Here is a 19,171-nt window from a genome sequence, read left to right as displayed (position 1 = left end):
AAAATCTCTTTTGAGATGAAATCATCTCTTTCATCTCAATCACCCCTTGTGATTTGTTGACGTAGCACAAGCGGACGATCAGTGAGAGCATGCACATATCATCTGCTAACTATAATCTTTTTGAATCATGCCTAGGATTTTTCGCTGCATCCGCCGGTAATACAGATGCTGGATGAACTAGCAAAGAGAGTTTTAGGATAATATCGCGTTCATCTGTGATTTCTTCATTTCAGTCCAAAGTAGAACACCGCGACAAAAAAGTGAAAATATTAAGGCCGTTGCTGTGACTTAACCTGGCGTGACAGGATGCCTCGGAAAGTTTTGTCAGTCGAATTTCAATGGCATGCTGATAATTTGATGGACTCCAAAGCGGTCAACATTGCTTTCCTTTATTACCAGGTTTGATGTAGTAACTAAAATTGGAGTTCCAGTCGCGTTCAAAAATGGCTTTCATTTCTCCTTTGAACGAGTCGTCCGTGTCCTGGCCTACAATGAGACCAACCCCAGTTGTGCTGGTGAAATAGCTTGGCTCCCAGTTTGACGTTCCTTGAGCAATAGAAAAAAAAAAGAATAAAGGTTTGGTATAATAGCGTGACCATATATATGTTAGAGGGATAGGGGATAAGGTAGCTTTAACCCGGATACTCACTCGCATAAGGTCGGCTTTTACACTCAACACCATTGCTTGTTTTGTTTTGCTTAAGGCTGTAAGCTGACTATAAAGATTACAAGTTTTATGCAAATAATTATTTCTTAATAAATAGTCTTTCGAGTGTTACCAGGAAAAGCTAAACCTCACACTTTTATTTCGCTGTATTGAAGCCCTGCAGTGAATTTACAGAAAATAGTAGATTTGTCCAAGTTGTTTTTATTACATAACACGTTTTATTCTTACACGACGTAATCAGCAACAAAATTAACGTATCACACCATAATTCTTTGGTGGGTCAAGATGAATTTCAGATGTTGGTGGAATTTACATGCACTTAATGTACGTCAATTTCGGTCTTCTTATGATTATTGTTAAATTTTACTTATGATTATTGTTAAATAAACGTTGTAATTCCTGAAAAATTATTTTACGATCTATAACGGTCGGTATCATCAGAATATATACTCGTCATCATTTAATCACATTAAACGGACTAGGTTTAGTGCACATTTCATATGAGAAAAACTGAGCTTCTGCGAGATAATTATTCGTAGCATCTTGATTTTAAAGCAAGAATAATTGTGCTTGGTTTTGCAAGGTCATCGAATATAAGATGCGGTTATAGCCCGCGGCCATATATGTGATACTTCGTCATGATATCCCCTCCGAAACACGCTACTACCGCATTTGAAAAAAAAAAAAAAAGCAAAGTTCTTTCATTTCGGGCATTTGCTTGCAGCTTAGAACTGATTTCATTTACCAGTTTTTTAAATGACTGTTCATGAGTAGAGGAAGTTCTTGCTTAACGTCATTACGAGCCCAAAGAAGTGACAGCTAAAATCATTTTTTAACCACTTGGCGGCTTACACAATCAATACAGTCGTCCTTTTAGTTTCTGTAGGCCAGTAACTTTTGTGGGTGTCTTATTTAGGTCCTTGAAAAGGATTGTTGGCGAGAGAATCACATGCAGGCTTACCAACATACGCCGCTTTGTCTGTGACCAACATTTTGGCATGGTTCACCCTGGAGTACGGAATTCGACGTTGCTCTTCTGTGTACGCTGGAATCTGCATTGCTTTCTGAAATACAATAAAAAAGAAAGGACATTTTTTTTGTACGTTAAAATTTTCTGTTTCACAAAGCAGGCAGATGTCTGAGGTGACACGCCATTACCGTGCTTTAGTTCGCTTCAGCGACGATCTGGTTCTATTGACCGTGCTGACGCATCAAATCAGCCTTAGGGCAGCCACTGCATGCAAACATTTCACCTGTATTTATATTATTCTATTTATTTGTTTGTTTGATACATATTTCCAGCCTCTTTGCCGAGGCTGTTGCAGGGTTGAGGCATAGAACAGAAGTAGAAAATGACAGGAATATCGAGAATCCACACTTGTCTAATTTTTATATTATGTCCCGATCTAGCCGTGACCACCTTCGCCCTACAAATGTCCTGTCAAGCACCTCCTCCCTCCCACCCCACCTCCAGGTAACTTTTGTAACTTTCATTCGGCCAACCCCTCCTACACAATGCTTCCCTTTGGAATCCAGCTTGTTGCCCCATAGTGAAAATCAGTCATCCTCCGATAGCTCTGTGCATTGTCCTCAGTCTGGGCGGAAAGGTTTTTGTTAACTCCACATTTCCGCTAAGTAGGTGCGATACTGCTAACATACATCCGTTACATTTTTTTTTCTTGAGGGTTACTTGTAAAAGCAACGAAGTGGATTATTTTACAGTACGGCGCTTTCTCACCACTTCGATGAAGATATTGCTACTATTGGCAGCAGCTAACGATTCCACCATGTTCCACATGACTGGCTTCGAGTGATTCCACTTGGAGACAAGCAGTCGAACGTGGACTCCCTTCTCAATAGCGACGCGCCTCAACGCATTGTCAAGCACAGGCCAGAATCTGAAACGGAAATTATCAATGAAAACTTCTGTAACAACACAGGTGGTTATTGAGCCAACGGAAATCGCCAGGGCAGTACAACTCCTCTAACGAACTGTCCATATATATATATATATATATAAGGTAAATGAAACGACAGAACATAGTGCAAAGTGTATTATTGAAGGGCTGAGTTGTACTTTCTGCTATTTCTGCTTTCGCGTTTTACAAGTGCTTTTAGCGCTTAATTCGTGAAAGATAGTTCTCATGAAGTGGCTTACGTTTTGTTCTTCGAATAGTAGTCAATGGGTAGGAAGTTCATGACCGCAACATGCACAAACTTCTTGGCCTTATTAATGATGTCCAGAATGGCGTCAATGTCATCCGTCCTACCAGAGGTCGTAAAGAAAGGGGGAGCACTCTGCAAAGAAAGATTCCGTCTTCATAGATCAGAAGCAATTCACAGAAGAGCATATATTTGCTGCTTTGTTTAGTTAGAAATGAGATGAAACGAAATGATGCAGATGATTACACTGCGTAATAAATAGGAATAGGCTAGGTGAAACTAATAATTGGTTTGGTCTTGTAGGGGGTAAGCTCACGAAGCTACTCAGGCTATGAGGGAAGCCTTAGTGGAGGACTCGGGAAATTTTGACCACCTGTGGCTCTAACGTGCACCACTGACACCACACAGCACGCAGACGCTACTCCGTTTTGGTTGCATGGAAACGCAGCCGCCGGCTGTCGGGATTTAGCCCCGGCGCCACACTAGACGGACTTCTTAACCACTGCATCACAGCGACGGTTATAACTGATAATTAGAGCAGCTTCCTTGTGGTGTCTTGAATCCTGACGATATGGCCGATCGGCAACGACATGGTCCACAGCTTCGTCAACTGATGGCGCATCTCATAGGAGACGTAGATGCGGTACCTAGGGATTTCCTGCGTATTCTCCCTGAGTTTAAGATCCGGAATGGTGTCTTGTACAAGAAAAATTTAGACAGCAGCCAGAGACTGTTTTTTTTTGTTCAAAGAACTGATGTTGTAGTTCACGGTTTTGGAATTATAATTATCTATATGAGAAACTATGCCATATAATAATGAACGCACAGTAGCTTAATTGTTCAAAGAACTGATGTTGTAGTTCACGGTTTCGGATCTGTAATTACCTATATGAGAAACTACGCCATATATTGATAATGAACGCACAGTAGCTTAATTGTTCCAAGAACTGATGTTGTAGTTCACGGTTTTGGAACGATAATTATCTATATGAGAAACTATGCCATATAATCATAATGAACGCACAGTAGCTTAATTGTTCAAAGAACTGATGTTGTAGTTCACGGTTTCGGATCTGTAATTATCTATATGAGAAACTACGCCATATATTGATAATGAACGCACAGTAGCTTAATTGTTCCAAGAACCGATGTTGTAGTTCACGGTTTTGGAACGATAATTATCTATATGAGAAAATATGCCATATAATGATAATAAACGCACAGTAGCTTAATTGTTCAAAGAACTGATGTGGTAGTTCACGGTTTCGGAACTCTAATTATCTATATGAGAAACTATGCCATATAATGATAATGACCGCAGAGTAGCTTAATTGTTCAAAGAACTGATGTTGTAGTTCACGATTTCTGAACTGTAATTATCTACATGAGGAACTACGCCATATAATGATAATGAACGCACAGTAGCTTAATAATACTTGGCCGATGAAACAGAAATGTTGAGGAAAGTGTGGGCTGCAGTCGTTGCTGCTCTACGAATTGATAGAGTGTTCTTTGAACACCAACGCGCAGGAGTCCAAAAGTATTCTAGAGATGAAGTGCTTTGTTCGTTGAAGTCTTACACTCCTGCTCTCGAGCTAGTGTTGTTAAATGCTGGCTGAAAGCACCTTATAGGAGCCAATTTTCGAGCTTTGTGAAACATCAATCTTGCAGTTTGACACTCGTATCACCACCAAGAGCGAATTACACAAAATAAGGAAAGAAAAATGGAAGGAAGAAACGCTGAAAATGAGCGAAACTGATTGTATTGAAAGCAGGTTGAATTGAGCAAAAGGGGATGAAGGTTGGTAAGAATTCAGTTTTGGTCTCGCCGGGGTGGTGCACGGGTAACGGCGCTCGACTACTGTGCCCAAGGAAACGGGATCGAATCCCGGCCTCGGCGGCTGCGTTTCGATGTAGGCGAAACGGAGTGGTGTCCTAGTGTTGTGCGATGTCAGTGCACGTTACAGGACCCCAGGTGGTCAAATTTCCGGAGTCCTCCACTACGGCGTCTCTCATAGCCTGAGTTGCTTTGGAAACCTCACAAACCAAACCAAACCAAACCAAGAATTCAGTTTTGTTTTTTTTTCTTTGGAAACAGACAGAAAGTTAAGACTTTGTCACCGATTCTACGTACTTGACCGGGTTTGATTTAATTGGGTTAAAGCTGCACTAAAATCAGAAATGTTTGACTAGTTATCGAACCAAGTGTGCAGTCAGAAGGGAAAACCTAACGCTAGTTTGACCGCAGTGTATTAAGTACCCGACAGTGCCGCCACTATCTGCTGTGGTGTTCATTGTATACCGTGACACAAGATCACGGCGCTGGATCTGTCGTTAAGTCGAGATAGGACAGGATGGAAGGCATGTGAACAAAAGGAAGCAAAGGTGTTCTGATTACAATGTGATTTTGCACTACTCCGATAAGTAGTAGCAGTTATCCGTCCCTTGCTTGCGGTTTACGTAACTGTATGCAGAAGCGAATAACGCCAGCATTGATGTGATAAAGGAATCGGGCGATTCATAAGCGATTAGCGAATTCAAAAGGAGCCCTTTATCGTGCATGTGAGTTTGCTTGGTGCGAGAGCACACTGCGTCATATGGTCTGATGTCCTGTGCGCCGATGCTTGTGTACAGAGGACCGACAGGAATTAATGGCAGACACAAGCTTCCGCATCATGCTGTTAGAGGGAAAGGGGTATCATGAGTGGTTATCCTGCTTAGAACGGGCTAGTAAAAAGCTAGCAAAATGTAGCGGAGCGATTTCGTTTTTATGAATATAATTAAAACGGTTCTGGTATTTTGGAAATCATCTTCATGATCATCAGCCTGACTATAACCACTGCAGGGCGAAGGCCTCTCCCATATTTCTCCACTTACCCCGGTTATGTGCTAGTTGCATCCACTTGACCCCTGCGAACTTCTTAACCTCATTAAGAAGTTATCAGTATACCCCAGACGTAAGGAAAACTGGGCAACGAATAGATGACACGTCGCAGATTGTTGCTAAAGCACAGGTTCCTGGAGCTTACCGATATGTACGTTTGCGTGCACGTCCCGTTGAGATCAATAAGCGCAGGATTAGACTTGTTGATCGTTGTGCTGATATTATCAGGCCACGTCTTTGGAATAGTGGCTTTCTCGTCCGACATCATCCAGTAGACTTCAAATATCTTCTCCAGGTCCGTGGCCACCCGACTGCAGTTGGTTATTAATACGCCGACTTCCTTTACCTAGACAAGCGTGAAAAATAAGCAAAAGGAAAACATGATACCACATCAGAGGACAGTAAATAGAAAGGATGTATTTCCTTCTATGCTTTAAAAACTCACTCTAGCGCATCGGAGTCTAGTGCAGGTAAACTCTTTTGAATCATTTAGTCACTGTATTAATGAAGGATTCTTTATAACCAGTGAATAGCATTAAGATAGCGTTTCGCTTTTAGCACGAGTATTACTATCTTTTTGCGCCATAGCGTCATGCATTGCTCAAAGGATACCTTGCCAGATACAGAAAGCCACATGTAATATCAGCAGTTACAAACTAAATTTTACAAAATTGCACTTGCACAAGTGGGAAAGGTAGTGAGTGACATTTGCGATATACTCAGAAGGAGCACTTCATGGCCGCTTTGAAGTTCACTTCACAGCGTCCTATATGAGGTACGTAATCTAGTATGCAGCACGTATTCTATAATGTTGTTAATTAACATGTGGTGGTGGTGGTGGTGACTATGGTTTATTTTTGGGGAGGGGGTACTGGTCACGTCTTATGTTAGCCATCTTTGTGGCATCACTCTTGGTGACCAGGGGGAAGGGGAAGTTGGGATTAGGGCAAGGTTGGGGAGGGGAAGGTTGCTGACGCCGCATATGTCGCCGCCATTTCCGCACGAAGCACTATAGGCCCATGCAGGCCTACAGAACAGAGCTGAGGCCAGACTCCTCCAGATAAATCAGGAGGAGCCGGTGAGCAGAAAGTTGGTTCCGAGCTGGGAAGAGCAATTGCCCTTCCGTATCAGCAGGGATACCAAGATTCCGATAGCCATTTTTAATACTGTGCATATATCTTATTCCACTCAACGCGGTATTCAGAATCGTATGTAGCTTGACGCATGACTGGCTGTATTCGTCAATGACAGTAGTTCTAACCTTCAAAGGCCAGGGAAAGCATTATTTATTTATTTTGAAAAAGCGTCCCACAAAATTCCCCCAAGCGTTGGCTTTCTATATTATTTTATGGCTAAATTGTGAGCGCGGCAGACACGATTGGATACAATAATTTCTAGCCGCTGGCATTGCATATCTGAAAACTGGCATAGCTGAGATTTGACCCTGGACACCTCTAGTGTTCCCCATTGTGAAGTACTCGGTTCTTTAGGGTTTTTCTACTTTAGTATAATAACCTCTCGGCCTGTATCGCTTTTAATTAGAAGAATTGCTGGCCCCTGCTTTATTTACACATCTACACCTAACAACAGAAATGCTGCTATCAGAAATTCAGACATAAATTACAATAAACCATGAGGCAACGAACGGGAAATATGACTAAATGTTAAAAAACGTTTATTATTACATTTCACCGTAAACAGTCTTATACCTTGAAGGAATACTACATTTCTCTTTCAAAACTTTTCATGCAAATCTTGGTGTCCCTTTTAGCTCATTTTCTTGGCTGGTCACCCTATGTTTCTAACATTACCAACGACGCCAACCGCTTGCTTAATGTTTAAATACCGTAAACTGTGACTACCATCTGAACTTGTAAAACTGCAAACCCTTTTAAAACCCGTTTGTCCCAAATTAAAACATGAATACACAGGTCGCTACCTGCATAAAATAAATATTTCTGTCACACTTTAATGTGTCCAAAATCATGTTGGAAGATTATTTGCTCGGATTACTCTCTTCTTTTTTTCAAGCGCCCCAAATGTCATCAAAAACAAATTTGACATCGTTTGTCTCACAGCTTAAAAAAGTGAAACTATGTTTCTTTATAAGTTTAATAATGTTCTAAATACCGACATTTCTGAGACAGCCAGGCTGGAATCCCCTTCCTGCCGACGTAGTTGGCCATACTCAAAATGACTTACTCAATGGCGATTATTGATAAAAAAATCAACGTTTTACTGTAATGACCCACTCGTCAGGAGAACTTAAGGTGTAAATAAATAAATAAATTATAAATAAATAAATTTTTTGAATGCATACACCACGTTGCTGTATTCTAGAGGGCGGTTGGAAAGGCTGAAGGAGGGTCGATTGAACATGCCTGTGTTAGTGACCTCCAGTCCATGTTGGCGCTTCCAATGTAGGCGTGCATTCCGTCCACGACCCAGAACTTTGTGTGGAGTACCCCCGTTTTCCCAAGCCGTGTCAAATTGAGACTGCGTACTTTGGCAGCCTCTGTAAGAGAGCGTGAAAAAGTCGTATGAGTTGGAACCGCATTGGAGAGAAGAGGGGAAGGAGCAGAGAAGCATGCGAAACCAAACTCATGCATTGTATATATATGTTGCGACGCCGGCAGGGCCGGAGCCGTAGGTAGCGGACGCCAGCGAGGAGAGACGACGAGGCACCACGGAAGCGAGGAGCAGTGCAAATTTAATTACATGATGGTAGAGATCTTAGAGACGGTCTGTCAATGTCCCCAGAAATGCCCCGGTTTTTCTACACTGTCTTGTCCCTAGGTACCTAGATAGGGAATTTTTTATTCTTGAGCACTGGCCAATCGAAGAGCACCACTTGGCATTTTTGCACACAGCACCATGAAGACACGCCTTCCGAATTCCTTCACGTAGGCCACGGCACGTGGGCGAATACGTGACCATCGTCCCACTGGTAGACCTGGTTCTTGACGGTGCGGAAGCGAGGATATCATATTGTAGGCGCGTCTGCTTTCTCAGGCGTGCTCTTGGTAACGGTAAACCGACCGCAATGCGGGGCCGGCGATGCATGCTTCTTTCTTCCACCGCTGCCTTTGGGAAGAGCGTAATTTCAAGGGCAGACTCCCGGAGCGTTCGCCGCACCCGGGTATGCGATGAAACGCGAGCTTGTTGCTTCGCGCAGGGCCTTGATCGCCGTCGTCGAGGTAGGCCTGTTGCTATGTCCAGGTTGATATCTGCTTCCTTAAGTGCTCCTGGCAATGACGACACGCTGGCGCCTTCACAGACGTGACCGCACAGACATCGCAATATACTACTGGCAAAGACGTTACGAGCCAGTATTAAGCTGGTGTTCTTTAGTCAGTGACGATAGGCTAGCAGTAAAACGTCCCCTACCGACCACTTGCAATGGTGCGACGCTTCCATAGGGTAGCAAGCTCCAAACGCTATCCGCTTGAGCCGCCATCTATGGCCCATAATACTAACCTTAAGACGGCAAGGATGCCTTTCAGTCAGCCAGTGGCCAATTGAGTGGAACTCCTGTTTAAAGTCAGTGAGCGATGTTTATGATTTTCGGGCTATCGAAAACATTGGCAATTTTGGGACTCTGAAATGGCTAGAGGGTGCTTTCCCGTTTATTATCGCACACGTTTAATGTAAATGAGGCGAACGGCTAAGACCTCTCGCAATAAAATGAGCATGGGGGCCGGTTGAGCGTCGTTATAGCTTGTCCTTATAGAACAAGGACAACGTGGCCAAAGAGCGCAACTGCACGTGGTGTCTTTTGTCGACAAAGGGGAAACGTTCAAGGGCAATTTTTCAAGCGTTTCACAAGGTGGGATCTAGGCATGAGCCCTGGGGAATCTCGTACTTTTTGGAAGGGGCTAGGGATAACACGGTTTTCAGAATCCAGTACCATAACCTTCCGCGCGCAGTTTGATGTCTTTGGTGCGGAGATGAGATTTGAGATGTACAGCTTTGTGCCAGTCAAGTGAGCATTTTGTTAAACTCATACACATTTGCGCTTCGTATATGCGACCTCTGTACATCGATACATGTGATCTTATATCTGACCAAACAAGGAAAGTGAGAAAGTATTTCGAAAGTGTTTCAATTTCTTATTGTCGGGGTTCCTTACAACAGCACACAAGGTACGTCATTCTTTCTCTAAGTTAATTCCTTACTGTAGGACTGAGTTAGCCGCTCGAAGCTAATGGCAATTAAAGGCTCCAAAAATTGAGACAAGCAATTTATGGTCAGTATTGTTGTCTTCTTAATACTGCTAGGTAATAATGTGATTGGTCAATGCACCCTAGGAGGTGCTTTGAAGCCGCATAGTACAACAGTGGGTTGAACAGCGAATGAACCAGTAATCAGTAATTAGGCGTATTCTTTGAACCCTTTAGAAGTCAGATACATTCCTTTTCAACTACATGTCTGTAGCGGTAACGACTAAGCCCTCCAGTGTAAACACTGCAACACGCAAATCTCTTTACTGGATAGTGTTTTTGCTTCGTAGCAACGGTGTTCGCCATGCTAATGCTCACTCTGCAGAGTGGGTCAGTCAGAGAGATAACTCGAGTTAAATACATTCTAGTCGAAATCAAGGAGGTGAAATGGGCATGGGCAGGACACATTAGGTGGGCGGATGAGATTAAGATGTTTGCAGGCGTCAAATGAATGCAGATAGCATTGGATAGGATTAGTTTAGGGAATATGGGGAGGCTTTTGCTTTGTGGTGGATACAGTCTAGTTGGCGATGATGACAATGCCAACTATTCTTGTCCTTCGTTACAGTATCTATAGCGCGTTCGACTATTGCCGTCTCTAACCGCGTCTGTCGACCAGAACATTTGCTTCACAAATACGACGATGAAATCCATCATGAGTTTTGCTAAATGGTCTAAGGTAAGGCAGGTGCATAAAAGCGGCAATAAAACGGTGCACTAATACGCTGTCCTGCATATAATTAATTGCCTTAAACGACTGCGACTGCTTATGGATGCATCTGAAGGTATTATACCATTGTTCATTATTGTGTCTTAGTGTTATTTTTTGCCTTCCTATATAGGACAACAGTGTATTTTGCGGTAGAGAAAATAAGATGAGTTCTCGCCGTTTAATTTACTGTCCGTCATAATGTCCGTCAATGTTTACCGCCATAACTTAAAATTAACACGTTCAGCTAACAACTAGGGGCTACAAAAGCATGCTGGAAACCACCTCTTAAAACAAAAAAAAAAAGTCACACCCGTGCTCGAAAGCATTATTAAATGAGCTCGACCGACTGCTTCGAAGAAAGAGACGAGACTGTAACGTGTGTAATATAACAGAGAAATGATATAGCTTCGCTTGATGCTAAATAAAACGTTAAAAAGGTTTTCACGTGCTGCAGTTTGGGAAGTCCTAAACGCGTTGCCTTCTCAAGTGGGCAGGTTAAGTATCCAATCTAGAGTAAAAACAGAGTCAACCTAAAATACTTGCGTTTTTCTTCGAGTGTCTTCGAGTCAAGACTTGGAAACTTTTTACTCGGCGCATTCTGTGTGATCCTTATGTCGATGCACCTGTTACGGCCAGCGTCGAGTAGGTCTTGATATATCTGTTCTCCCTAATTTTGGACGAAGCAAAAAAAAAAAAACGAAAAAAAAAAGTGTTTACGTGACCTTATACATGATTGACAACTGAGTGAGCAAACTTTGTTTGACGCTGCATAAGTGCAGCTTACCCGTGGTAATGACAATTTGAGTACTACTCACATTGCTATGAACTCCACCGTGCTATACAACTGGGATTTCTAATGGTCCAAAGGTAAATAACTTTGCGAATCCTTTGTGCACTTTTCAATGAGTGAAGAGAGCAAAGTTCACGTCAGTGATCCAGGTGCCACCGCAACGCACGTCACGTGGATAAGAAACCGTTACATTATTCAATTTGCTCTCCTTTTGTTTAAAGGCGAAACTCTTTAATGGCTCATACTGTCAGCGTTCGTTCGCTCACCCGAAACCAGAACTACTGTCATCAGAAAAATGAGAATCCGGTCTCCGCCGGGAATCGAACTTCCCTCCCTCGGACCCACAGCGGAGTACTTCAAGCAATTACGCCATGCCCATATCATGAAACGCACATCCTAATTCTCCTTGTCTAGCGTGAGGAGAATAGTCAGAAATAAATAAATGCTGTCCCACCGGGAATAGAACTTCCACCACTCGGATGCAAAGCCGAGCGCTTTAACCAACTGCGCCAAGCCCGGGATCCGTGAAATAAATATTATAAGTCTCCTTGTCTACAGTGTGATAATAGTAGCCATGAGAATGGTGCTGCAATTAGTGATAATGACAATGATGGTATTAGTAATGATAATGATGGTACATTTAGTTGATAAATATAATGAGAACAAACGTGATGCACCGTGTGCACCACCAAAACTCAGGCTTTCGAATTTCTGCCGTGTAGCTTCCACAGTGCTGTCGGAATTTTTGAACCCCTACAATCCCTAGATATACCACGTCAATTATCATAGGTAAAAAGAGAAGAGAAAAGCTACTGCAAGTTAACTTTACAAAAACAGTGCCCCGCTAACTTAGCCTGTTTCAGGAAAGCATTGCGGAAATACAGACATGGATGACACAGATGTAAACAGGACACGTTAACTTGCAAGTTGATTTTAGAAAACAAACACCGCATCGAATATATAGAAGCCGTGGCTGCTATTGGTAGATGCGCATGCGCAAACAAGAGCACTGTAAAGATAGCTCAAGGTGGAATAAGAAAATACAAATGCGTTAAGTGTGTCAGCGCACCTTCTATTAATTTACTTGAGAGCGAGTTTAAGTTTCTCGATGGCTACAAGTAGGTGTTAACCAATTCGCATGCTTTCCACAAGCACCCTTTTTGTTGTGTTTAATCCGTAATGTGTTCACCTAAGTATTTATGCTTTTATTTCTTTACGCAAGTTGTTCATTTTAACGTTGCGTGATATTCTTCCTCTTCATTATTATTTTTCCATACGCCCGTTCTCATTTCTCTTCTTTCATCTCACATCTTTGTTTTAGTGTGAAGCCTTGTGCACGCCAGTTATTAGATCTTGCCTCGCCTTCATCTTTCTTTTTATTCTCTTCCACTTCTTCCTTTTCTTGTTTTTCTTCCCACTTTCATTCTTACTTTTTATTTCTTATCTGTGATTTATTCAAAACATTTCGTATGTTGTATATATTTTACATTTTCCCTGTTTTCACTAGGTATAAGTTCCCACCTCCTGTTTTTTTGCTTCGTGCTCTTCCTACACTTTCTTTTTCATAATGATTCACCGTCGCGTTGTGTCTCTTCACAGCATGTTTCTCTTAGTATGGAGCCTTGTATACTCCTGTTTTATTTTATATGGTCTTTTCCATTTTCAATTTGCTCGGCATAGTTTACATCTTATGATTGTTTAGCGTAAAAGCCTTGTACACTCCTCGCATATTCTCTTTTTCATTTCATCCTGATTCTTGTTTGTTTACTTCGCTTCAAACATGGTAATTGTTGTGTTATGATGTTTTAGGACAAACTTTATGATAAAGGGGTCTCAAAAGCGATTATTGCGGCAAGGCTTGTCTCCTTCTTATTTGTGGTACCACTCGTTATTTTCTTTTTCCACCTAGTGTTATCAAGATTGTGCTCTTCTTTGTTCACTCTCAACGCCTAATAGTGGCGACAGCTCTTATATATTCACCGTGGTGTTTTTTCTAACAAAGTTCCAAGTCGGCTGCTGTCCCGTCTATATCTGTCGTCCGCGTCTATATTTGCGCTATTTTTTCTAAACATTTCTGCCAACTAGCCGTAACCAAACTTCTGTTGCACCATGTACGAATTCCCATGTCCTCTTCCTTCCCTTCATTCTGAAGTACTTATGGTCGAAAGAGGACCCTGTTCCCAACCATAAGCTCACATAAGAGCGGAGAAACAGGCAGTCAGAAACCTTTTATTCACTGAAAAACCTGCGGTTAGCAATCAGCCGCAAAGCATTAGTAACCTTAACGCTTAGAGAATCTCCAGCGCATGATACATCCCAGGGTCACACTTCGATACAGAACGATAGTCTTTCATCAAGGGTATCGAAAAACAATGAAGATGAAAATAATTCATCTGTAGTAAAGAACACTGCATTGCAATTGGACTAGTGGTTCGAAGTCTCAGATAACTATGCGCGTCAACAACAAGCCAGTATTAAAGAAAAACTGTGATTTAAAGTAATTTTTTTTGACAGCTTACCTGCTGGGCTGAGGGAAAAGCCGATAGGTTAGCAGAGAGCGTCCAGTAGAAAGACGCAATACTTATATTGGACGTTGACAAGCTTATCAATTGTCTCCAGGCATCGTACGTTGAGACATGCTTTGGGCTTCCCGCAGCAAAGGTCACACCTTCTGGTATTGTCTCTACAATCGTGTACCTCAAGAAAGGAAAATAAAATCCATCATTTCGCATGCTGTTGAGTACACACAAATAAATATACACCACTAAGGTGAACACTTGCGCACGGTCTACAAATAGCAGACATACAAAATATTCGCTCGCGACGCATTTCGACCGCCAATGAGCATTTTCGTTTTTTTTTAAATGAATAATTTATTAATGCGTTTTCATGCCACTATCGATGCAGAGACCAAGTCTCTACGTATTGTGGCATCTGTTATCTACATGAGCTTCATATACTTTGCATCATTTGGAAAATTGTTGTTGATTAGAAATCACCGGTGGTACAAAATGCGCATTGGCATCTTCGTATTATTACTCAACGATAGCTAAGGTAGTAACTACAGGGCTTTGAATTCCTTTTGTAAGCCCCGTACGTGGAGAATACGCTCCAGAATTCGAGCTGACGTTGGTCCGAAGGGTAAACTCTGATATCGGTTGTGTTTAAAGGAGGATTCCTAAATGTCAGGCATCATGCAGTAGCAATATCACAGCGAGAAAAAATTGTGTGAGATGAAGGCTACTTCTGTGCGTAACCTGACAACACCATAAATATGATTAAGAACGTGCGTAACCTTAGCATTTGAGTGATACTTACTGAAGTGCTTTTTATGAACGGGATGCTAGCCTCGCAGCACGTTAGTTACGTTGAGGCAGGTCATAGTACGTTTTGAAGCCTTTATGTTGCCTGCTTCATCAAAACTGTTAAAGCATGCAGCCCGCCGCTTTCTGATCAGTTGATCCATGTAATCCATGTGCACAGCTCTAGCATTCTTTACTAAGACGTGATTCTGGGGCTCAAGATAGCCATTTTCCAACCTCAGCTAGGCAAAGAAATTTGAGAAAGCGGTAATGATTTTGCTGAAATGTTTAATAAAAAAACCGGACGACTGTATTCTTCGAATTGTCAGAAAGGCTTCGTCACCATCATTTCTGCGGATGTTATAAAATATCGAAATATGAGCATGTCTATTTTTAAGGAAAAAATAGACACTGAAAATGTAAATAAACGTGAAAAAAGCTATAAGCGCCGGGTTAACTACCATTTATCTTCGCCACATAGCAATCTTATACAGTCATTAAGACGATTAAAATTAAACCTATACGAATTGTTTATTTATTGATGCTATGATCTTAGAAAGAAAATTATTGCAGGAAGACAAGAAAACAACCTATAAAAAAAAAGAACTCGAAAAAAAAAATTCAGACGAGACTCTTTTATAACTGTGCGCACAGCCATTGTTTCGGGTCTGCTGAAAAGCTATATATATATATATATATATATTTGAAGAATCCTCTATCTGCTTCGATAATTAGCCAATCGAACAGATCCTCTTGTCGAACACTGGATAACAGAGTAACCTTCTCTTAATCTACTGTTATTTTCTTTTCTAGCCCCTTTTAAGGAACAACTTCAGAGGGTACTTGTTGAATTCAGCCAGCCCATTTTTGGGTACGCTGACAGTTTTCTTGTTTTGAAATTAACCATTTTGCAGCATCCTCGGCAACTGTCTCCCCATAACTAAGAGGTGTGTATCGCCCGGACCATAATAATGTCAGTATACAGCATGAGTCGATATAGTTAAGGCGAGTTGGTGATCATTAGTGTCCATGTTTTACTGCTTTACATTTCTTTCAATTATTTACTTATACTTTTATTACATTCTGCCGAACAAATACGGAGCAAGCAAAAGAGGCAATATACAGACCGACGCTTTTGAAACATTTTCATTCGTATTTACAAAGCAATGTTCTCAACAAAGTTGACGATATGGCTAAATGGCGTATTGCCACACCTAGAAAATGAACTGAATAAAATAATAACAGATAGCGACAATACTGACGGTTAACAGATCGGAGTAAACAGATGGTAATTGTGCGGTAGTGCGCTGCAGTGTTTGATCGTATTAAGGCAAGATAAAGACGTATAGGCCCCCGTACGCGCATCACCCGGTTCACTGAGTAGTTACAGCTTGCGAGACATTTTTGAACTCATTAGTCTTTAAATGTTTGTTCTTAGAACACTATGCTTGCATTCCCCAATATAGGATAGCAAATGCTAATTTCGAGCATATATCTTAGTGTTTCTTGAAACGTACCAGCTCTGCACGAAACATAACCCAAAAGCAGTCTCGAGGTTTGCAACTGTTGTATGTAAAATGGCTGCAGAAAATTTGAAATTTACCAAATTTTTCAGTGTCTAAAAATGTTGGCTATATATGTCTACATTAGGGCGAGCGCGATAAGAGGAAAGCCGCTGGGCCAATCTTCTTTGTATTATCTTCTTCGTTTTATACGTTAAATAATGAGTTCATCTATTTATTCCCTTCAGTGCTTCTCTTGTTTTCTTCTTAATTCTGTGACGAGAATGTTGGCAACCGTTAAGCGCTCGATGAAGCAATCTAGAATGTTTTAGTTTTACAAAAGCGCCCTCTTTATTTGCTCTTCATCAGCTCACTATCTCCTTAGCAGTTGTGTGTCCGTGGAGATAAACATGGACTCCGCGATTCCAAAACTGATAAGGCCTAACCGGGCAAGAACAAGTCGGCAATCTCTTTGCCCTTGTCCTGCGAATCACTCGTTGTGGCCTTCCCATTCCATTCGTGCCAAAAAAAATGGCACACGCAACGATTTGCCGTTCCTTGTTGCATTAGAATGATATATATAACTCGTTAGCTCCTTTTTAGACGCGCAGAAACTGTTTCGGTAAAGAAACAAGGGCAGTGAAAGAACCACGGCGTGTCTTTAATCGTTATTTCGAAGCTTTCGCACCGCTGTATTGACTAGACAAATGAATACAGGACAACCAGAAACAAAACAAGAATTTCAGAGAATTGGACTGCCCAAGAAAATACATTAGCGGAAATTGTTAAGTAAGACAATAGCATAAAATCACAGATGCGCACAAGCATATTGCAAAATTAAGTAGCGTATAAGAATATACGTATAAATAACAAACTACTACTCGGTTGGAGGGAAACAATGTCATAATAAGGTGTTGGAAGACAGCTCATACATTCAACTTGACAAGCTTCCATACAGCAATGGGTGGATGTGATCGATCATTCTGGCTCAGAAAGTATAGCCAATGATGATCTCGCGCTGAAACTATTATTAGAGGGAAAACCACCATCCACGGACACGTGTACATTATGAATTTGAGCAGTGCAAACGTCACTCACCTGCACGAATCAGCGACATTTTGCATAGCATTAGTGGTAGCCGCAGCATTTCTTTCTGTAGCAGCCAAAACCTGGCGTGAGAAAACGCACGTGGCTAGAAGTACGACTCTGAACACGCAGAATGCGAGGCGCGGCTTGGAGGACATCCTGCTTCGTCGAGCGCAGCTGCTGAGACGGGGAAATGAGGAACGTCCTTCATGTGGAGGTTGCTTTTCGCTCCCTTGCCTCCTCCCCCTCCTTCGGCTCGATTGTAGCAACATCTAACAACGCCCATCGTATTTGGCCAATACCAGCGATGCTGTGGGGGGCGTGTCGTGTCGCAACGTATATGGGCAAAGGTGAGAACAGACGCGCTTCGCATACAATGTGTGACCCGGATGCCTGTTTTGTGGAACCAGGTGCGGTGTGAACAGCGGGAAGAGGGGAAAAGTGAGAGAGACAGGACGCATTGTTAAGCGCAACTTAATGCAGCAAAAACTAGCTGCACAGATCTGCTGAGAAGGAGTAAGCCGCACGCAAAAATGCTGTTGTGTACCGAAGACTTGTGCTACAAGAAAACAAACAGGAAAGGTGCTCCTCTTCAAACTGCGCTCGTACGCCGCTTTCGACACGAAGGTCTGATGCAAGTGCCTGAGCGTGAGAAACGCGCGCTATTAATTAGGAATTTTCATTCTGGTGGTCATTCTTTGCTCATGAAAACCCAATTTTGCACACATTTAACCTTTTCAGGGCGTAATATTTTTGTATTTTGTACACACATGCGCTCTTTTTATAGTACCTTAACTCAAGTATTTTGTAGATTTATTGAAGATAGTAAAGAGATTTTGATTTTGCGATATTTCTATCGAGGCGACGAAATGCGCTGCTATTAGCCTGACATTTTTATTATATTGCTTGGTGGCTTCTTTTTTCTTGTTCAAATTAGTACCCAAATGCTTTTAATTTTATTGCACTAATATGCGGCGGAGGATATAACATCTTATCATGTGCACAAGAGGTGCTAAAGGTGCTGATAAAAATGCGCTATTTCTTTCAGTACCCTAATTTGATTCCACAATGCGACTTCACTGGGAAAGATAACGGCAGCCACTCGAATACTTGAAGACCGTTGACATTCCGCAGATGAGTGACTCCAATATCAAGGTCGCTCGGTTTTGTTACAATACACGGTTTGCTTCCTATCTTGACATTAATGAGCCTTTATCTCCGCGTTTAACCTAAAAATGACACCTAAAAAGTCTGGATTGTATCACGTAACACGCTGCCTACATGTGCTGCAAAGACAATGCAGTCAGCTGTGCCCGCCAATACTTTAGGGGCATTTAGATAGGAAGCGAGCCTTTATCGAGCAGCACGTGGAGTTAGACATTACGTTGTCACACACTGGCGCACCCGCGAATGCGGTAGGAATCAGGACGAGTGGACGTTTTTTACGTGAACAATGGGCCGAATAAGGTCTTCCAGGAAGCTGCCCTTGAAAGATTATAAATGTCACCAAACGCGCATCTTTTAACGAAACTTCGCGAATGTATATGGGATTTGCACGTTTGCAGTAGCGCCACTTCCCAAGAACATGCATCCTGTCGTTCATCAGGGTAGGCGTAGGGCCAGGGCGGAAGCCTTAGCGAAGACCTATCAGAACAAGAACACCGTCTATGTAGAGGCGGCGATGTATTCTAACGAATGACATGCGGTGGTGACGGTGGTAGGTTTCCAGCTAAAGGAGAAAATGATTGCCTCGCTACGAAACTGCACTGTTTCTGACGCCGAGGAGGCCGCTATTGCTCTAGCGTAGCTTAGAGCAGTAGATCCGGGCGTTCGCTGGTAGTTATG

At 42.1% G+C, this 19,171-nt stretch overlaps 1 protein-coding gene across 1 annotated transcript; it reads right to left on the bottom strand.

The window, feature by feature from the left end:
• Positions 1-373: 373 nt before the first annotated feature.
• LOC146173839 (5'-3' exonuclease PLD3-like) lies at positions 374-17,497 on the bottom strand. Its single transcript, XM_084585283.1, has 9 exons — positions 17,339-17,497; positions 13,956-14,133; positions 11,190-11,313; positions 8,096-8,229; positions 5,860-6,060; positions 2,826-2,965; positions 2,406-2,565; positions 1,629-1,731; positions 374-546 (listed from the first exon to the last, which is right to left on the bottom strand). The coding sequence occupies exons 1-9, from the start codon at positions 17,482-17,484 to the stop codon at positions 374-376; spliced, it is 1,359 nt and encodes a 452-aa protein (XP_084441409.1). The 5' UTR covers positions 17,485-17,497.
• Between the last annotated feature and the right edge of the window lie 1,674 nt (positions 17,498-19,171).

This window comes from Amblyomma maculatum, chromosome 11 (assembly GCF_055883805.1).
Source record: "Amblyomma maculatum isolate TAMU_Amacu chromosome 11, ASM5588380v1, whole genome shotgun sequence".
Classification (NCBI taxonomy): domain Eukaryota; kingdom Metazoa; phylum Arthropoda; class Arachnida; order Ixodida; family Ixodidae; genus Amblyomma; species Amblyomma maculatum.
The sequence above is the reverse complement of the archived record's forward strand: the minus strand, read 5'-3'. Positions and strand labels throughout refer to the sequence as shown.

Coding starts and splice junctions, on each gene's coding strand:
- LOC146173839 (XM_084585283.1), bottom strand. CDS start 17,484: ATGTCCTCCAAGCCGCGCCTCGCATTCTGCGTGTTCAGAGTCGTACTT. Junction 14,134..17,338: donor AATGTCGCTGATTCGTGCAG/GTGAGTGACGTT, acceptor TCCTTTCTTGAG/GTACACGATTGTAGAGACAA. Junction 547..1,628: donor AGACAAAGCGGCGTATGTTG/GTAAGCCTGCAT, acceptor CTATTGCTCAAG/GAACGTCAAACTGGGAGCCA.